This window comes from Octodon degus, unplaced genomic scaffold (assembly GCF_000260255.1).
Source record: "Octodon degus isolate 3935 unplaced genomic scaffold, OctDeg1.0 scaffold00001, whole genome shotgun sequence".
In the NCBI taxonomy this organism is placed as follows: Eukaryota; Metazoa; Chordata; class Mammalia; order Rodentia; family Octodontidae; genus Octodon; species Octodon degus.
This window is the reverse complement of record NW_004524577.1, coordinates 3,654,150-3,674,139: the sequence shown is the minus strand read 5'-3', so window position 1 is coordinate 3,674,139 and position 19,990 is coordinate 3,654,150. Positions and strand designations below refer to the sequence as shown.

Here is a 19,990-nt window from a genome sequence, read left to right as displayed (position 1 = left end):
GAAAATGGGAAGCAGGAAAATCAGTCATTAAAGCAGAGAAGTCGTTTAAGAATGTTTCCCTGTCATAGTTCATTCTTTAGAAACTTGCTTGGATTTCCGAGAATCTGCTCTTCCCAGGCTCTGCGCCATTGAGTAATGTCCTGGCCTCTGCTGCCTGGCATGTGGTTCTGGAGGCCACTGTGCCCTCTGAACTGGGCCAGCACTGTCGGGGTCTGCTTGGCTCCCACTCAGCCCCTCTGTGGTCCTTTACCCAGCAGCTGGGGGCATTGCTTTCAAACACAAAGTGTTGAGCCATTTCTTCAGAACTCACCAGTGGGTGCCTGTCCCCCTCCACCTGGGCCCCGGGGACCCAGCTGGCTCCTGCCTCTGAGCCCTGCTCCCTGCTTTGCTCTGCTCTCTCTCCCTGGCTGCCCCGAGCTCCCTCCTTAGAGTGTCCGCAGCCTGTTCTTGGCTCTTCTGAACATTCCGTCTGATTCCTTCACATTGTCCTTCTTAGCATTTAGGTCACTGACTCCATAAACCAACCCTACATACACAAGCATCCTCTGTCATGTCAGTCTCATTTTTTTCTTGATCTGCAGTTTTTGTTTTGTTTTTGTTCAGGGTCACACTTCATAGCTTGAACTCATAGTGATTCTCTTGTTTTCAGCCTCACTAGTGCTGGGATTATAGGCACGTGCTACCATGCCTGGTCTCCGTCACTGGCTCAGCACACCCAGGGGCGGGACCAGCATGGCATGTGGTTAATCTGCAACTTTCACATTTGCTGATTAGCTTGTTGCTTGTCTGCAGGTCACTGTTGGTGACCGCGTGTGCGTACATGTGCCTCACACTCCATGTCCCTAACTTGTGCTGTGCCCGTCACAGAGTGAGCCCTGCGGGTACTTGAGAAGCTAGTGTTGATTCCGTCCCCTCACCTTAGAACGTTTGGCGATGTCTAAAGACTGGTTGTCACAAATGGTGAGGGCGTTGCTCTTGGCATCTAGTGGACAGAAGCGGGGCGCTGCTCGAGAGCCTGCAGAACGCACAAGTCAGCCTGCGAGGAAGTTAGTGTGACCCAGAACGACAGCGGCAGTGCCAAGATGGAGAAGCCCCAGTCTGGAAAGGGCGGGGCGTGCAGAGAGCTGAGGGGCCCAGGGCCTCCCTGGTGGCGTGACAGTTCTCACTGAGTGTGTGTGTCTCGCAGCTCTTGAACACTCACAGAACAGTACATTGAACACATTCCCAGCAGGGCCACGTTGCCACCGGGCACTCGTTTTCCCTGAACCTCGGGTTTCTGTGCTGTGAAATGGGTGTAATGTAGTGCCAGGTCTTCCATAAGCTGATGAGACTTTCATGACATAATTTATGTGCAGGGCCTGCCTCAGCACAGGTGATAGGTGAGGTGAGACGCACATGTTGTTTCTTTCCTTCATTTCTGTCCCCTTCTGGGGGGAAAGTCAGTGAGAATTTGAAAAATGTTCAAGTCTCCTTTCTGCCCATCTTTCCCAGCCCCAAACCAAGCCTCTGATGTGTTGTTTTCACTGACTTCTTGGCACCGAGCTCCTGGTCCCAATCTTGGCTGCCAGTGACGGCGATTTGGCTGTCATTAAGCAGTGATGGCAGCTCTTCCAGGTGGATCTGTACTTCCATGTAGGATGCTGTCAGCTCAAACGATGTTGTCATTGGTGGAACTTCTTTTTTTTTTTTTTTTTTGGCAGAACCAGGGATTGAACTTAGTCCCTTGCACTTGCCAGGGAAGCGCTTATTCACTGAGCCATCTCCCCCCCCCCTTTTTTTTTGTGGAACCGGGGATTGAACTCAGCCCCTTGTGCTTGCCAGGCAAGCCCTTATTCTACTGAGCCATCTCCCCAGCCCTGGAACTTCTGTTATAAAAAAAAAAGAAACCTGGAAGGTGGCCCAAGTGGGCCGAGGTGGGTGAGGTGGGCCACCATGGGGAGGAAGCGGGTGCGATTGGGCACGGAGGAGAGGCTGCCGAGCGGCCTGGAGCCGCACTCCATGTGGCTGTTGCAGTCTCAACGGAGTTCGCTTCCTTCCGAGCCTCTAAAATGACTCATCACAAGAGGTGGATGTGGATTACTTTTTAAAGTAAATGTTGAATTTTGAGGTACAGCAAAGCAGATTTCCCGTATTCTCCACCCAGTTTCCCCATTGCTTACATCTGACGTCACCCCCAACATCTGTCACAGCCAAGAGAGTGACCTTGGCTCGGAGCAGCGGCCCCACACTCGTGTCTGATTGCGCAGCTTCCCTTGCATTCCGTCCCTAGAGGAGCACGCTGCATGGAGCAGCGCTGGCTGCCAGCCCCTCCGGGCTGCACGCTTTTCTCCATTGGCCTGGCGTTTTCATGGCTCTGGCAATTGGAAAGGGTGACCAGATGCCTGGTTAGCCAGAAGCTCCCCGGGCAGCCAGGTTTTGTGGGCTTGGGGAGGAGGGCACAGCGGGGCCCCCCACTGCCTGTGCAGGCGTGCAGCTGCTCATCTGGGGCACGGGTCTGTCTCCTGGCTCTCCCTGTGACAAAAGGCATTGTTTTTCCCCTTGCGCAGCTGTTAAGAAACCTGCTCCAGCACCCCCAAAGCCAGGAAACCCACCTCCTGGCCACCCCGGGGGCCAGAGTTCTGCAGGAGCCTCGCAGCCCCCACCCAGCACATCAGCGAAGCCAGCCGCCCGGAGCCCTTCTCCCCCGCAGCATGCTGGCCAGGGCCCTGCCCAGCCCTCAGCGACCCGGAGGTCCTCCAGCAACCTGTCTCCAATCCAAGCACCGAGTCACCCACCGCCGCAGCCCCCAGCCCAGGCCGCGACCCAGGGGCACGCCAGGCTGAGCAGCCAGGGCAGCGCCTCCTTGGGGGCCCTGCCTGGGGAGCACGGACTAGAGCAGCCTCCTCACACCCCTCCCCAGACCCCAACACCCCCCAGTACCCCACCTCTGGGCAAACAGAACCTCAGCCTGCCGGGGTCTCAGACCCAGGCAGTGAGTAACCCCGAGACTGCACAGCCGCATACTGGAACCCTGCCGAGACCCAGACCTGTACCAAAGCCACGGAGTCGACCCAGTGTGCCGCCACCGCCCCATCCCCCCAGCGCTCCCCCAGCTGGGGACAGCAGCCTCGCCACTGCAGTTCTGACAGCTTCCAAAATAGTGACAGGTAAGTAGGAAGCGGCCCTGTGGTCCCCATCCACTCCCTGTTGCCTGGTTCCTGTTCCCTCCCCGAGGCTTCCGTGGAGAGCAGGCATCAGCAGACTGCCTGCCGACTGCACCTGGCCCGGCTGTGTGTGCGGTTAGTTTTGTGGGCACAGGCCACACCCCTTTATTGGCTGCAGTCCCTGAGGGCTGCTGTGCAAGGCCAGCGGTGGAGCGGGGCGCTGCGGAGCCCCTAGGGCCGCAGAGCCCAAGGCCTGCTCCTGGCCCTGCTGGCTTGCTGACCCTTGCTTCATTCCTTTATGTGCCAAGGACCAGTCTGCAGTTACGGTTTTCAGAGGATGATTTTAATCCAGGTTGAAGGTGTACATAGCATGAAATTAACTTCTCGGTGACTTCCTGTCAAAGTCCTTTATTTCCTGAGAGTAGAAATAAAAATGCCGTATCGGTGAAGGGTTTCAGGGCTGGCCTTAAAGTCCTGGCTTGTGCCAGCATGGGTGCGCTTGGCCAGCCGCTCCCAGGACCTGATTACCTCAGACGCTGGCCCACGTCGCTGGCGGGGCCGGGGAGCTTGTCCTGTGAGCGCGGCGGAAGCCGCCTCGCGTGGGGCGTGGCGCGCATGCTCAGTATTTCCGGCGGCAGTCAAGGGTATCAAGGATATGAGTGCCTTATGTAATTACGACTTAAAAATATTTCCATCCCCGTTACTGAGATTCACTATTTAATTGAAACGTGAATGTTTCGATTTTAAAAACAGTGATTCAGTGATTAGAAGCTCTGCTCCGTCCCTCTCAGTCACAGCGGCCAAGCTGCAAGTTCCTCTGGGGGGACACATTCTGGAGACACCCGGGTAGCGCTCTGGGCTCCTCAGCCGTCCTGAGTGACGCCTCCTGCCACAGCACACTGGCACTGACACTGCCGAGGACGCCATTAGCTAAGAAGGGTCTTCTAATAACTTCGCTTTCTCAGGAATGTAATGCCTAAAGTACATACCTAGTAATCATGATTAATAACTTCTCTAGGACTCACATTCATTTTGAGAACAGAAGCCACATGGGTTTACCTGCTTGTCTGTTTCCCAATAGATGCCCTTCCTAGTGCCCTCCCAGGCGGGGAAGGTGTCCAGGACTAAGGTCTGTAAGCCCGTGAGCAGCTTGAGCCGCAGCTGCAAGCGCGCCTGCTTAGCTGTGTCCGTGTGTGTGCTTTTGGCTGTGGGCGCCGAGCCGTGGGCCGCGGCCAGCGTGCTGTAGCGTGTAGACTGCATTGTGTCCGCACCTCAGCACTGGTGCTGCAGATCCCAGGGCAGCTGTCGGGAGGCTGAGCACCACGTGAAAGCACTCTGATAAGGTACTGAGGAGGTTTTTTTCTTTTGGGGAAGCCTTTCCCAGGCATTCTGCTTTCCCTGCCCTTCACCTGTCGTCAGATGGCTCCTGAGGGTCTAACAAAGAGGACCTGGGTGTCACCAGCATAGAGAGTTGGGTCCTGTGTCTTGCGCTTTAATTTTTAATTTTTGTATTTTAAGTGCAAGTTAACTGCATGGAGCTTTTTAATTATATTTGAAATTCTCGGAACAGCAGAAAGGTTTCCCCAGCAGTCTCCCTCGGAATTCCTTTAAACTCATCTGCGTTCTGGCATGCTTAAGTTTTGCTTTCTTAGACCACATAAGCTTGTTGAAAGGTACTATGAGGAACAGGCACGGCAGCACACACCTGTAGTCCCAGGGGTCTGGGAAACAGGGAGAAGGATGGCGAGTTCAAGCCCAGCCCGAGCAACTTAACTGGCTTAGTGGGACCCCGTCTCAAAATAAAAAGAGCCGGTTGCTGCTCGGTGGGAAGGCCCTGGTTCAGTTCCGAGTGGTGAAGACTGCAATCCCGCATTATCCTGTTCTTTAATACCGTTGTTGCCCAAGCCGCATTTATGGTAGAAGGTGGTCTTACTGGTCTGTTAGAACACTGCACTGCACTAGCCTTGATAAAGTAGTAGACACTTGACATTTCACATTTTGAAAAACTTTTTCTTAAGGTAATAGCTACGTACTTAATCATTCTATGCTACAAATTCTCCTCACACAAGATATCCCAGGTCCCCCTAAATATCTTTGTACACCAGTCACCCTCTAGTCCCTAAGTCCCCCGAGAAGCCCGTTGGAGGTGCACAAAAGGCCAGCGTCTAGAGTCCGTGGCCCATGGTGGTGTCCTGCTTCTGTCAGGCAGCCATGCTGTGGTAGGGCTCCGGGGCTCCCGGAAGAAGAGCAGCAGCTGCCTAGACAGGGCAGTCTTGTAGTGTCACGTTTCTGCTTGGAGAATTTAGACAGATTCGTTCCTGAGAGCAGCTTGTTTGTTTAGAGCACGGAATCTTCCAGCGTGGACTGAGGCTTGCGGATGAAGGGAAGCCCTCCCAGCGGCAGGTCCCCTGCTGCGGGGCACGCCTGGCTGCCCGCGGGGCGCAGGAGCTGTGCTGTTCAGAGTCTGGAACTCCCGAGTCTGACTCCAGAAGGCAGCGGGGTTTTAACTTCTCAAATAAGAGAGTTTACCATCGTGCTGTTTCTAAAGTCTAGTTTTTAGGAAAGAGTATTCTAATTTAAACATTTTATTAAATAATTTAGATGTATGACCTGCCATATTCAGTAAGAACTGAAATTGGAATATATAATGGTAAGGAAAAGGCACCTGATTGGCCAAAGCATATTTGCTACTGTACGATCATATTTGTGCACTAATGCCTGTTACTAACCAGGTACCCTAACCTCGTGTGCTTGCACCCCACTAATAGTGCATGCCTAACGAAGAAGCGGCGTGTGCGTGCTTGCTGCCAGTTTTCAGCTGTTCGTAGATGCTAACTGGTAACCTTGTTACTTACTTAATTTCCATTCTTCTCCCTGTTGAGCAGGCTTGAGGCATAGGAAGAGGAAGAATACAGGCTGTAGATTCAGACACACCTCAGAATTTCAGTTCTGCAGCATCAGGCTAGGTGCAGGCTGGTGGTCTGTGGACCGGTGACACCCAGCAGAACTGCTGAAGGGTTCAGTTAGACACAATAAGGAAAGCGTCTATTACAATGTGTGATTTGGTGGATTTAGATAAATGGCAGTCACTGTGTTTACCCAGAAGAAGATATGTTTAATCAGAGTCACACATTAGATTCATGTGCTGTCATTTCAGAGCGTAAATGCCCAGGCCCAGCTGTCGTGGACTCAGAGACGGAGGCCAGGGCAGGGCAAGGTATTGGTGGTGTTTTTTTTTTGGTGGAACTGGGGATTGAACTCGGGCCCTTGCCCTTGCCAGGGAAGTGCTTATTCCACTGAGCCACCTCCCCGGCCCCAGTATTGGTGTTTCCATCTGGTGCACCCCTTGGTCTTCCTAGAATCAGCTCTTTCATTGGTTACAAGGCAGTGCCCAGCTGAGTGTGGTGATGTACATCTGAAATCCCAGCACTTTGGGAGGTTGAGGCGAGAGGATCACATATGAGCTCATCCCAGGCAGCTTAGCAGTTTAGCAGACTGTCTCGAAATAGGGCTGAGGAGATAGCAGCACAAGCACCTGCCTGGCAAGCACAGGGTCCCAAGTTTGATCCCTGGTACTGCAAAGAAAAAACAAAAGCATGCAAGACTGGGGATGTAGCTTAGCGCACACCACCAAAAAAGATACTTTGTAATTTAGTGAGAACAGCCAGGAAAGAGCCTGCTGTCACCTGTCCATCATGGTGTCACCCATGAACTGGACGCTGTCACAGCTAGCGGTGGGCCAAGTCCAGGGTACCCTCTTCCTGAAGGCAGACTTAGGAGAATACTGTGTTTTAAAAAGTAGGCATGGGTATACTGGAAATTAGGAAGACTGGGAAGCCAGTGATAGTGATAGTAGGCTTTTTTAAAATTGTTTTTATTTTTTTGAAGGCAAGAAGGTGCAGGATCATAATTAGTTTGGCATATACAGATGTGTTTTTTTGGTACCCAGGATTGAACTCAGGACCTTGTGCCTGCCAAGCAGGTACTTGTGCTGCTGAGCTATCTCCCCACCCACCCCCCGTTTTTTGTGAGTATCCAAATGTTAATCATACATTCTGGTCACTTGAGGTGTTCAGCAGGGATGCGAACTTGTGACCCTGCCTCAGCATCCTAGGGTGCTGGGATTGCAGGTGTGCGCCGCCACGCCTGTCAGGTGTGAACTTTTATCTTACTGGCCTCTGTTCTTTTCCATGTGGCAGATTAGTTTTTATTACCTTCTCCTTAATGACAGCATATTTCATCAAAAGACGCATTATTGCCTGTAGTTAATCAGAGAAATGACTTCTGCTTCCAGATTATTTTTAGTGAGCGAATGACAGACATGAACAGTGTCCTCCAGCTGGGGCTGTAAATAACTGACCCGGTCTCTCGTGGGCCAGAACACCAGTCACAGCCTTCCTTGGTGAGCAGGAGAGGGAGGCCATGTCCCTAGAACTGGTTAGGGCCGAGCGGCGGCGGCGGCGTGGGGCTCACGGCCACCTTCATCTGTCACTTGCCCAGGCTGTGATCAGGAACCCTGGCCTTAAAGGAGAGGCTTATGGCCTAAAGCACACATTTGAATTGTCGAGACAACTGTAGTTCTAAATGGAACCATGCTGGGCAGAGCGTGTACCCCCACGATGAAGGTCCTTGCCACAGTGCCTTCGGGCGGGCTGCGTCTTGGGCGCCTCTTCTTTTTCTATTTCAAACATCTATCATCTGAATAAGACAGATGAGCCCTACCACGCCGTGCCGACGTCTGTTTTGCAGAGGAGCAATGTGAGATGCCCTCCGCTCTGTGCACGCAGACCGCTTGCCCGCACCAGCAGGGGTGTGATTCTCCGCTCAGTGGTAGTTCTGAGGCCCAAACTGTCTGATGTGACATAGCACCTCACCTCTTCATCTCCCTAGCCCCTGATGAGTCGGCTCGAGAAACCTTGCGGGAGGACTGTGGGGCCAAGAGACGAGCCAGCACTGCCCAGGGGAGTAGAACACAACGGCAGGCAGTGTGTGCCAGCCGTGTGTGCCTGGGAGGAGCAGGCCCAAGTCCTGTCCCAGCAGCCCCAGCAAGGGCAGGGCAGGGTCGCAGCACGCCAGCTCCCCAGCGTGACCATGGGCTCCGGCCTCTGTCCTTCTCCAGGGTGGCCCCTGACCGAGTGAAGTGACAGCCAACCTGAGTGTTTCCCTTCTCTCTCACCCTGGCCTCAGGATTCTACAAGGGCTCTTGGAATTTACTAGAAACTGAACACCCTGTCTTGCTTAAGGCTGGGCTTCTGGACGTACCTATGGCGTCGTCACAGCGATGGCGTCCACATTCGTCAGTCCTCGGCAGGTGGCACGGGGCCTGGCCTGTAGCTGCTGGTCAGTGAACAGCTGCTCTGAATGAGTGGGTCAGACCTGCTGGCCTCTCCAGGGAGGGCGCAGGAGTCCCTGAAGCCTGGAGTGAGGCTGTAGGACCACGTGTCTGTCATCCTCCTAAAGGGGTTTGATCCACCATAAGACCCTGAAGGGGACCAGGGGGACTAGAAAGAGAAGAGGAAGGAGTTTGCTCAGGCTCCTTGGAGGTCTGCTTGTCATTGTCAGCTTCAGGGGACTCTGCCCCACGGGGCGCTGGCAGCATTGCCCTGGGGAGGAGCGGATCTGCCGCTGCCGGCCGAGGCCGGGGCTTCTGCTCAGGGCACAGGGCAAGGTGCTTCAGCCCAGCACGTTGCCAGGGCCGCGCGTGACGCTGCCCGGGGCTCCTGGGCCTGTTGTGTATGCTCAAGGGGCCGACGGTGCAGGGGAGGGGCTACGTGTGCACGCGGCGAGCTCCGCCCCCAGCCTCTCCCTGCTCTGGTGCCCTTGGTGGCCTTGCGTGTGTCAGCTCTGTGACTCATGCCTCCTCGTGTTTTTGTCCAGACGCCAGTTCTAGGGTTTCAGAACCGCTTCCCAGCCTCTTTCCAGACATGCACCCCGACTCGGCGAGCAGAGACGTGCCCGGCCACATTCTGCTGGACATAGACAATGACACGGAAAGCACCGCCTTGTGAGAAGGCCGCCTCCTGGCCGGTGCTCACCCCACCGGTGAGGGCACTTGGACAGGAGCCCCTCCATCTTTGCAGACCAAACAGTGAAAGCTTTGAGTGGAGAAAGCCTCGCACGAGGGCTCGGCCTCCACACAGCCCCGCAGGGCGCGGCAGCTGGTGCCCAAAGCTGAATGACCTGGGTCCTGAAGAAGCCGGCTTTCTTTACTTAGGAAAGAAATCACACCCCAAAGATCAAAGCCATGAAACCCCAAGGTGGGAGGAGCGTTCGTGCTGAGAAGTGTGTGGGAGCGTGGCCGCTGCTGTTCACGCAGGCGGCCCCCACAGCAGCCCCGAACGGACAAGAGCAGCTTGTTTACTCTGGTTAATGCAGCCACGTCTCACGAGTACCTGCGTCCTGACCTCGCCTCGCTCTCGCGCCCTGGGAGGAGGCTGCCCAGCAGACTTGCGCGGAGTCGCTGGGTGGTGGGCGTGGCCTCCGTCTCGGGGCTCAGCCCGCGCATTGCTGGTGACTGCTGGGCCCGTCACCTCCAACTGGATGACTGCCTCATTGGATTGCAGAATGTAGACACAAGCGTACTGTTCTTTTTAAAAAAAACAAGACAGTGTAATTACTACTTGATAAGGACCGAACATTACTCTAGTTTTATGTTTAATTTGAATTAAATATATTCTTGGTTTATATGAAACCTTGGTGGTTCTTGGAGGAGTATGTGTATATGTGTGTGTAGATACACTATCTTAGGCATAAGAGTTTGAAAGCATAGAGCCACACCCCTGCGGTACGAGAAGCCACTGGGCCCCAGAGCCCCTAGACGGGCTGTCCCCATGAGCAGCCCAGGGTCCAGGTCATGCGCGTGGTCTCACCAGCCCTGCGCTCCCCTCCGTGCCTGCAGAGAGGCCGAGCTGAGGGTGAGCTTATCCACAGTGAACCGGCCACAACGCGACCTGGCACAGGTGCTGACTGGGGCAGATGGGTGCTTGTGGCCAGACTCACGCTCAGCCCTTTATGCAAAAGCCATCGGAGGCCATCCCTGAGAGTTGCCCAAGTCCCAACAGTTTCAGCACCGCTGAAAGTCCCAGCCCCAAGTCTCCTCCAAGCCCCAAGGCAAACTCCTAGTGTGAGCCGCCGTGCAGATGCAGAGTTAAGTGCTTGCCAAGCACTTGCAGCGTGCAGTGGCGCAAGGTAAACATTTACACTCCAGAAGGTACAGCAGGACACCACGCCCTGCAACCAGAGCCAGTCCAGACTCCAGCGGGACAAACATCAAGTCGTACAGTTCCACGTGGAACACCCAAAGCAGTCTGTGGCAAGTTCTGAGCTCCATGTGGCTCCACCTCTGTGGCACTCTTGGTAGTAGCGCCCGTGGCTTCTCACCTAGGCTGGGTTTACTCGCTTCTTGCAGCTTTGCTTAGATCATCCACATTTCTGGCTTTTCCACACATCTGGAGTCTCCACTGCACTGTAGGTTTCTCACTGCTTCATGCACTGCCCTCTCGGGCACACCGCCTGGCCCCGCAGGCCTTCTTCTGAAATCAAGGTGGAAGCCTTCTTAACCTCAGAACTCTTACATTCTGCATTTGCCTAAAAGCAGGGCCATGTGGATGCGGCCAGGGGCTGCTGCCAGCTGGAGCACTAGCCAGGTTTTCTTTAATCTTGGCTTTAGAAGTTTAGTGCCTGCATTTCTGATCAGTCTGACCCTGATTCCAAGGAACAGATTTTCTATAATAACACCATTCTGGAACCTTGTATGACCCCACCATTTCCAAAATGTTGTGCTCTGTGGCTTTTTCTTCAAAGCAGTCTTCCACTCTCACAGTTTTGAAGCTGCAAAGGGTGGAGACTTACTCTTGTGATGCCCTCAGGCTGTCCTTTCTCTTGTATTGTTCTTCCTCAGCAATAGAAACCTCAGCTCTATTTTTGCAGTATTTAGTACAGGGTCTACAGGGTCTCACTAGGTAGGTCAGACTCATAGTGATCCTCCTGTTTTCAGCCTCCCAACCACTGGGATTACAGGCACATGCCACCATACCCAGTCTCAGTCGCCATCTCAGTGCACCCCTGGGAGGTGGGTCAGCATGGCACACCAGGGATTGAACCCTGGTCCCTGCATCTGCCTAAGCAGGCACTTTAGTCACTGATCTTGGCCAGCCACCAAATTCACATTTTAAATCATCCTGCTAGGTTCTTTGCTCTTGATTGTCCACATAAATCTGACTGAAAGCCCCCGTCAATAGCCATGCCACTGCCTCAGCATTCTACTGCCTTGAAATTTTGTTTACCAGATTAATCAGTCTTCCATGCTTAATCTCGGTCTCAGGCAAAATTTCTAGACACAGGCAAAATGCAAGCTATAACATACATTGTCTGGAGTCCAGTAACCAGTGCAGTCCTTCCCAGCAGAAACCTGCCCAGCCTAGTCTTCAAAGGCGGGATTTTCGTCAGCCTTCCGGTGTTCTGAGCTCTGACCAGAATCTCCCATAGAGAACAGTCAGGCATTCCAGCGCTTCTCTCAGGCAACACCTCCAAACCTTTTCTGTTTCTTCCCATAAACCATTCCCAAAGGTCCTTGAACCACATGGTCAGGTAGAGTCACAGCAACAATTTAATTATTTAGCTCCCAGTTAGTGGAGGTTTCAGTCCATACTCAGGTGGCGCTAAGGCAGGAGGAGCAGCTGAGGCAGCTAGCAAGCCTCTCCCCTCCTCACATCGCACTCAGGCTGTCCACCAGGGTGGGTGTAGCTCTCACACCCATAATCCCAGCGCTGGGTCACAAATTAATCACAAAGTCTAGAATCCTGCCCCAGTGACTGCGTGTGGCTTTGGGGACACAACTAGAGACAACATCAAGGTTCTGTTTTCGTCCTCTCTTTGTATTTTCATTGAGGTTTATGCACATCAACAAATTACACATCAATGAGCCCAAATTTTGCACGTCATTTCACGTAGACACTCGGCATCTTCACAAAAGTTCCCTGAAAACCAAGCTCTTAATGATGCGTTCTACAGATAAATGTGTCTTCTTCCTGTACTGTTTCCTAGACCCTTGGAACCACGAGAACCGTGATGGGAGGAGTTGTGCACGCAACTGGGGATGGCTGCACTATCTTCCTTTTTTTTTCTTAGTTAATGAAGTTTCCTTTTTTTGTTTTTGCAGTGTCATTTCACACAAAAGCAATATAAGCACAACTTTGCAATTGAATATCTGAACCAAGAATCTGTACATTATCATTTACAGCAGTTTTATGTGGTACATTAACTAAGAAAAGCTCGCTCTGAATCTTAAGTGTCAGGGCACTGTACGTTCAGGTCCTAACTAGGGTTGTTTCCAAGTACCAAATTAAAACTGTGCAACTTAGAAAACCTGTGAATGGTCTTTAACTTTCCAGTTTACAATGTTTGGCTTTCAGAGCTCTGTATGAGAAGCAAACCTTAGTTTGACATACTGATAAATAAAAAAACGAGAAGGGAAGTTTTCAGAAAGTCACCCTGGCATCTGCCTCTGAGAACACCGTAGGGAAAGCTAGTTCTGTGTTGGTCCTTTGAACGCACAGTCAGGTCACACCCGGATCGGGGGCTCATGGACAACCAGACGAGCAGCAACTGGTAGGTAAATCACTCTGGGCCGTCTGATTTGGGGTAAAGAGCTCAGTGGGCATTAGCCCACTAGATTTGTTTCTAGATTGTTGGAGACTCCATCTGCCTCAGATTAAGGTCCACTTACCTTTTAAGCATGCAAAACACTGTATGAATAAGGCAAGAGTAACAACTCCACGTGAAATAGCTGGGTAATTAGCACAGACACCGTCTGAAGCGCATAGCGCACGCACACAGCCGAAGGTGCGGCCGCTGTCCAGACCCCGGACCTGGCTCCTGGGAGGACCCAGAGGGGGCAGGGCTGGGGAGGCCGCAGCTGAGGGAGCTAGGGAGGAGATGGCAGAGGGCACGCAACGAGCCCGCGGGGCCTCAAGGTCTGGGCGTCTGGAAGCCTTCCCAAGCCAGGACGACTGAGGAGAGAAGGACGCACCAGGCGGACTCGGACCTTGGGCCCTGTGGCAGTGGTGCCAAGCTGAGCGCAGCTGTGTAGAGCGGAGGGAGAAACCAGGCGAGGGAAGGGCTGTGGCTGGCGGCTGTGAGGCCAAAGCCAGAGAGCACTTGTGTTCTGGAGGACAGATGCACTCTGGGTCCGCCAGGCCCTGAGAAAGCAAAGACGTGAGCGGCACATTCCACCCGGAGGGAGTTTTGAGTCCAGTTGGGCAGACAGTAGAGAATTTAGGAGTACAATGTGGTACAGGTTTCAAAGGCACAGGTCATAGTGAAAGACTCCAGGCAGGGGACCAGCTTGCTCAGATCTGCTTCCGCCTGCAACAGGAGACTGGGCACAACTAGATGGAAGGACCTGCTCAGATCTTCCGCCTGCGGCAGGAGACTGGGCACAACTAAATGGAAGGGCAGGCGGGATGCTGGGGCTGCCGGCGGTGCAGGGAGTGGGCGGTGGCCTGAGCGGCGGGAGGGCCAGCTCCACCAGGATGCTCCGGCTAGCCGGAGTCCTGGTCCCCCACTTCCCTCCCACTTGGCTCCATGCTGGCCCTCCAGCTGTCTCACTTCCCAAGCCCTCTTGGGGTCTTGCCACAGCTGTCACATGGGTCTGGATTGAAGCTGCGCTCGCACCCCCACCCACCCCAGTACCACTCCTGGGAGCACTGGGTTTACCTTGATCCAGCTCATCTGTTACCTGGATTAGTGCAGAAAGGGGAGACTGAGCTAACTGGCCCGGGTGGGCTGACCCAGGTGTCCAGCGCATGGCCTGAGAACGCAGGAAGGATCGCTGAGAGCCTGTGGCCCAGCGGTTCCTCGGCCCGCGTTTCCTATGTTCCCCTGCAGTCTGGAAATCCGGGTCCTTGGAGCAACAAGCCCCACCAGTCCACTTCCCAGTGCTGTTGGGGTGGTGAGTAAGCTCCACCAGTGACTTTGTCCCAGAGCTAGAGAGCTCACAGGGAGCATTGTGCCCGTGGTGGGCACGGCTCCTCAGTCATTTCAAAGGCTCTGTCAGGTCCCCAAGGAAAACCCGAGCAGCTGCTGCTGCGCAGAGCCAGCGGCTGCTCCCAGGTCTGACACAGCACAGTCTACCAGCTATGGGCTTTTTGCAGACTGCTTGGTTGGGGAAGCATTTCATGGGGAATTTAAGAAGCAGAAATCTCTAAGCAGAACTGGAGAAGTGTGTACAGTTGTCTGAGTTTCTTAAAAGCAAGAGCAAAACACTCAGTTCTGTTTTCAAGAAATTGCACCCAGGAGCAAGTACCATAAGGAGAAAGCCTTTAAGATCAGCTATTTTTTTTTTTTCTTTTAAAAAGAAAAAAGCCAGGACAGCATGGCACACGCCTGTGATCCCAGCTTCTTAGGAGTTTAAGGAAGGAAGATCACGAGTTCAAGGGCAGCCTGGGTAACTTAGTGAGATCCTGTCTCAAAAGACAGCTTATGGGTGTAGCCCATAAATCCCTGGGCTCATCCTCCAAAAAGAAAAAAGAGGAGTGAAGGAAAAAGAGACCAAAATGTCCTGATGCGCAGGGCCCAGGTCCACCTTGAAAGCCTTATAGTAAACAAACAAAGGCTTGATTATTATTATTTCTTTCATTAAAAAATATTGTTGAAAACAAAACACAGACACCTTGGATCCTCACATTAAGCAAAGTAGCCCCAGAGGAAGATGGCGCAGGTGATGCAGACGATGCAGTTGACGTCCAGAAAGGTCTTCACCCTGGGGTTTTCCTCTAAGGAAATGAGGACAGGTTCCGCTCTGTCTGGGGGTGCCTCTTTGCCCCGCTTCTCCATCCCACAGAGCCACAAGATGGCCTTCACCACTTTGGACTGTTTTGTGGTCGCGTCACCTGAGAACCAGTGAAAGAAAGTCATGGAGGCGGCCCGGCCAGCTGCCACCTGCACCAGAAGGCGGCCTGCGTGTGCCTTTTCTGGAAGGTGCTGGCCACAGCCCCAGATCCACCAAACACACAGTGAAGGTACTTGGGAGAAACTGCCCATTCTGAATGCGTACAGGTTTTCCTTGCCATTATAAAGGCAATTCAATCTAACCACTATTTGCATTGCATTAGGTTGTTAAAGTATATAGGAGGATGCTTGCAACTTGCATACCATTTTATACGAGGGACCTAAGCGTCCATAAACTTCAGAATCTCTGGGGCATCCTGGAACCAGTCCCCTCCCCATACTGAGGAATGATTGTATCAATTAACTCCTTAAATTAGGAAGTCTGTTTAATTATGGCAGGTTGGTATTTTCAGAATCTCACTGTCTTCAGATGAAGAATTTCAGTGAGAAAGTTGAACGTCATACTAACTCACTTGAGCAAAGCTGCCCAGCTGATATGCTGGGGCAGAAGTGGGTCAGACCCTCGAGGCCAGCTACACCACCTCCCAGGAGGCTGCCGGGAAAACCTGTTTTCTGTTTAGAGCTCGGGCAGTGAGTCCAGCTGTTTACAGGATCAGATACTCAACACATTTGCGTCCGGGGAAACACGTGTATTGAACATGTAGAAATAGGCCTCACGGTTACCAAGAGGTGTGCTATTCTCCATTTTTCTTTAAATGCATGGCTTTCTGGAGTTTCCCACTTTCGGTGGACACGGGTCCACCGCCACAGCATCCAAAATGAGAACCAACAAGCAGAAGCTGTGGCTGTCCACAGCCTCAGGATCATGGGATACCAGGCAGACTCACCGAGGGACACAACCACGTCTAGGGGCGGCTGCCTAACTCCACATAACTGCAGTGTGTAGACACGTGTGCTCAGTGTTGCCACCTGGTCCTCCCAGGAGAAGATGGACATAAACATTCACTCATTCAGGTAAGACCAGAGGCCCCAACCTTTGGGCCGCACAGACTGGTTTCACGCCAGACCGTTTCCCATGGTGTGCGTGTGGGGTAGTGTTGGGACAACGCCAAGGAGCATGCAACCTAGCTCTCTTGGGCACACAGGTCTCAGTGGCTCTGTGTCCTTAGGAGGCCCTCCATGGTCTCACGGCAGGTGGAACTGAGCCCACAGGAGCGGCAGCTAATACCCCCGAAGCTTCCTGTGCTCTTGCCCATCGCCTCCGGACCTGGACCTCACGCTACCAGGCCACGGACAGGTCCTTATCTGCGGCCCAAGTTTGATTCAAACAGGTGGGCAACGCTGACATACGTGTACAAGCGTCAAGTAGAAAGGTACCACCCAGAGGTACTGTGCGCTTCAGCTGCCTGGGGGTCCATAAGGATTAATGGATCGTGTTCTTAGCAGACAGTCGGCAGGAACCCATCTGAGATGACTCTTGAAAGTTACGGGTGACCCCTTCCTGGTAGCTGGAGAGTGGGGAAGTCACTGGAGTCTGAGTACTAAAATTCTAAGTCTGTCCCCTTTGCTAGCTTGTGATTTGACAGAGAATTTCCCCTTGAGCATAAAACACTGCTTCTTGAGACTCCTCGTGTAACTAAGGCAAGAGGCAACTTACAGTTGTGGCTTTTCGACATGTTTTCTTGAACAATCTCAAACTGGATGCTGGCGCTGGGGGTTTCTGCAGTCCCGTTCTGAGAGACGGCAGGGGGCACGGGGGTTTCTGGTGGCCCTTGCTCCTTCTGGACCATGGGGTCGTGACGAGTAAACCAGGTCAGGCGACTGACCTAAGGCACAGAGATGAGCTGTTAGACAGGACGCGTTGCGAGCCCCTGTTCACACCCCCGGCAGCCTCTGCCTGCGCCCTCACGCCTGCCTGCCGGAGGCTGCTCTGTCTGCCCTTCTCCGCCCACGCTCTGGCACGCTGCAGCTCCCAGGGACCTGCTGAAAGCTCCATCTGTCTCTGACAGCTCTCATTCTTACGCTGGGTTCTACCTGTCCCTCCTGTTGTGCCTCTGGGTTTGGCCCTGCCCCTGGGGTATGGTGCAAGCCAAGGACTAAGATGACGTAGGTTCATCAGCTCCTGGACGAGCACGTGGTTGACCCCATCAATAGGAATCAGGCAGTTTAAAACAAAAAATTAAGGAATCAAGTTTGCCAGAAATCCCAAAGCAGAAATGCATATTCTTTGTTGTTGTTTCCCATTCCTGGGAATTAAATCTAGAGCATGTGTGGTGAGCAGCCACCCTGGCTCTGTCTTATTTCTTCTTCTTCTTTTTTTATGATTCCGGCACTTTTTTTTTTTTTTTTTTTTTTTGGTGGAACTAAGGATTGAACTCAGGCCCTTGCACTTGCCAGGGAACCGCTTATTCCACTGAGCCATCTCCCTGGCCCCTTCTTTTTTCTTTTGAGATAGGTCTCACTAAATTGCCCAGGTTGGACTTAAATTTATAATCTCTGGCCTCGGCCTCCTGGAGTGCTGGGATTACAGGCGAGTGCCACTATGCCTGGCTGGAATCCGTGTGCTTTTCATTAACGGACTCAGAGCATCTATCCTTGGAAGATGCATGGCCCCACGTGGGCCTGAGAACCAGAGCAGGCATGTAAGCTGGATTCTGCTGCCCTTTCTGTGTCTTGGACCCACCTTTCCCTGCATCCTGCCCTGGGCTTTTCGTTTCTCTGAGCACTCAGTCCTCTCCCTTAAACCAAGTGAAGTTGGTGCTCTTGTACTTCCAGAGCGCAGCTGACACAGCTGTCAGTTCAAACCTACCATCTCCTTAGAGGGCGGCTCTGTGAACCAGCTCACGGTGGCCACAGTGACCAGGGTGGTGGCAGACAGGATCATAGAGAAGTAGAGGTAGTGGATGTACTTCACCACCGCGGGGCGCTCGTCTGGCTGGTCACACCGAGGCTGAGCGTAGATGAAGTCCAGGACCAATCTGACCAGGCCCAGCAGCAGGCCCAAGATCAGGCCCGAGAAGGCGCCCTGGAAAGCAGAGCAAAAACACCGTGGAGACAGCAAGGGCTGGGGCCTCCAGGCACTCGGAGGCTCTCAGGAGGGCTAGGCGTTCTTCCGACCCTCACTGCCTGCGTCTGTGATGCAGAAAGGTGTGGAGCTGCTTCGCTGTTTCTCCTCCACAGTGCAGTCAGCCCTAGGTGTCCTGGAGGGATGCATTCCAGGACCTCTGTGGGGCCCAGCATCCACCCACGCGCAAGTCCCAGATGTAATGTGGGATAGCACTTGCGTGGTTTTTGTTTTTCTTTTTGGTGGAACGGGGGATTGAACTCAGGCCCTTGGGCTTGCCAGGCAAGCACTTATTCTACTGAGCCATCTCCCCAGCCCCCATGTGTAACTTTCATGTTTCATGAGTGCTTTAAATCACACTAGATTACTTATGATACCTAAGATAAAGTAAATGTGGTGTGAATAGCTTTACACGCCATGCTTTAGGGAATGATAAATAGAGCCTATGTGTTCAGTACATATGCCACATAACTATATTTTCACTTTGCTGTGGGTTGAGGCTGCAGGTGTGGAGCCCAGACAGGGCCCGCTGGATGCATCATGCGATTCTCATGCCATTTACCCCTTGTCTGCTGTTCACAGCTTCCCTGTTTGTAGAGCGTATCAAGACCCTTCTGAGAACCCCAGCGCACTATCTATAGTCACCCTGTATCCGCTGCCACAGGCCCCCTCCCCAGCGACACCGAGTCCAGCCCACCCTTGGTCCCTGCAGCCCCCTTCCCCAGGGCGGCACTTGGCTGTGGCGTGGTGTGTCCCGACCCACACTTGCCTTTTCATTAGCCCGCTTCCAGAAGCAGCCCATAATGAAGACCACGGCCACAGGCGGCTGCAGGTAGGAGCTGATGGACTGGATGTAGATGAACAGCTGGCCTCCCTGGCTGGCCTGGACCACAGGGATCCAGAGGATGGAGACGAGCACCAGGAGGAGCACGAATATCCTGCGCAGACAAGGGGGGCTCCGGACTGCTGCCGTCCCTGCCCTCACCCTCCCTCCTCCTCTCCTTGCTCTCTTTAGGTAACTGTATAGCAGCAGCGGCTCCATGCCCTAATTCCATACCTCGTACGCATGCAATCTGATAACTTGTATTGAATTTATGGAGTTGTCCAACCACTACTACAATCCATGTGTGGGCCTATGGGTGCCCCACAGGGACCAAAAGCAGAAAAAGCTTCCCCTTTGTTTTTTTTCTTTGCTAGTCTTGTGGCAGGGCTCTCCTTAGCTCAGCATAGGAGTATGTTGATCATTCTAGAAGCATCTTGCTAGGAGCTGACCAGACAGGGCTGATAAGCCCTGAAGTTACGTGCTTTTGTCTCCCTTCTGGACTAGATTTACAGGGCGGCCCCTAAGAAGTCCCCAGCCCTTGTCCTAAACCTGTGATCAGGATTCCAGGAATGTGGAACCCAAGTGACCAAGTCTGCATCACGGTCCTTTCCTGGGGACAAAGCCATCCCCCGGCTGTAAAGTTCTAGCTCTATTCATCGACCAGACCTGGCCCAGCAGCTAACCCTTAAAGACTGGCCTCCTCGGTGGAAGTGGGCCTGTCCCAACGCCCGTCCCAACAGCACCCCTCCCGCGGCCTGAGCCGGAGGCGATCCTTACTGCCCCTCTAGTGTTTCAGTTAAAGCTTTTCTTTTCCTGCTAGACACATAGGACATCCATCACACCAGACAGTTCCCTCAAACTCATTCGTAGTTTACTGCTTCTCCCACCCTGCGCAGCCTCTGTGCTGCGGTCTGCAGTGCTGCCCTTCCTCCGCATTTCCTGTGAATGGCGTCCTGTGTGTGACCGGTGGTCTTTTTTTTTTTTTTTTTTTTCTGTTTTCCTGTCTACTTTTTTTTTTTCGATAATTTTATTGAGAAACAAATAGCAATGAGACAGTTTCAAACCAAATTGGTAGGACAGTTTCAATAATTAACACATTGCATACTCTCT

The 19,990-nt window shown here is 53.0% G+C and overlaps 2 protein-coding genes across 10 annotated transcripts in view; one reads left to right on the top strand and one right to left on the bottom strand.

Moving 5' to 3' along the window:
• Arhgap17 (Rho GTPase activating protein 17) overlaps positions 1 to 9,743 on the top strand; it is an 81,252-nt gene extending 71,509 nt beyond the window's left edge. For 5 of the 9 annotated variants that reach the window (XM_023715430.1, XM_023715624.1, XM_004622898.2 and 2 more), the window contains 2 exons: positions 2,547 to 3,146; positions 9,021 to 9,743. In XM_023715430.1, coding sequence (XP_023571198.1) covers positions 2,547 to 3,146; positions 9,021 to 9,151 — 731 coding nt within the window. In that variant the 3' untranslated portion in view covers positions 9,152 to 9,743. Of the gene's footprint in view, positions 1 to 2,546; positions 3,147 to 4,224; positions 4,273 to 5,744; positions 5,794 to 9,020 lie in introns of all 9 variants that reach the window. The other 4 variants (XM_023715654.1, XM_023715401.1, XR_002821145.1 and 1 more) reach the window with 3 other exon arrangements.
• A 5,001-nt stretch (positions 9,744 to 14,744) lies between these two features.
• The window catches only part of Slc5a11 (solute carrier family 5 member 11), a 67,366-nt gene continuing 62,120 nt past the window's right edge, over positions 14,745 to 19,990 (bottom strand). The window contains exons 13-16 of the mRNA XM_004622895.2: positions 18,827 to 18,995; positions 17,803 to 18,018; positions 16,651 to 16,819; positions 14,745 to 15,034 (exon numbers count right to left, since the gene is read on the bottom strand). Of these exons, the coding sequence (XP_004622952.1) occupies positions 14,829 to 15,034; positions 16,651 to 16,819; positions 17,803 to 18,018; positions 18,827 to 18,995 (760 nt within the window). The 3' untranslated portion in view covers positions 14,745 to 14,828. The remainder of the gene's footprint in view (positions 15,035 to 16,650; positions 16,820 to 17,802; positions 18,019 to 18,826; positions 18,996 to 19,990) is intronic.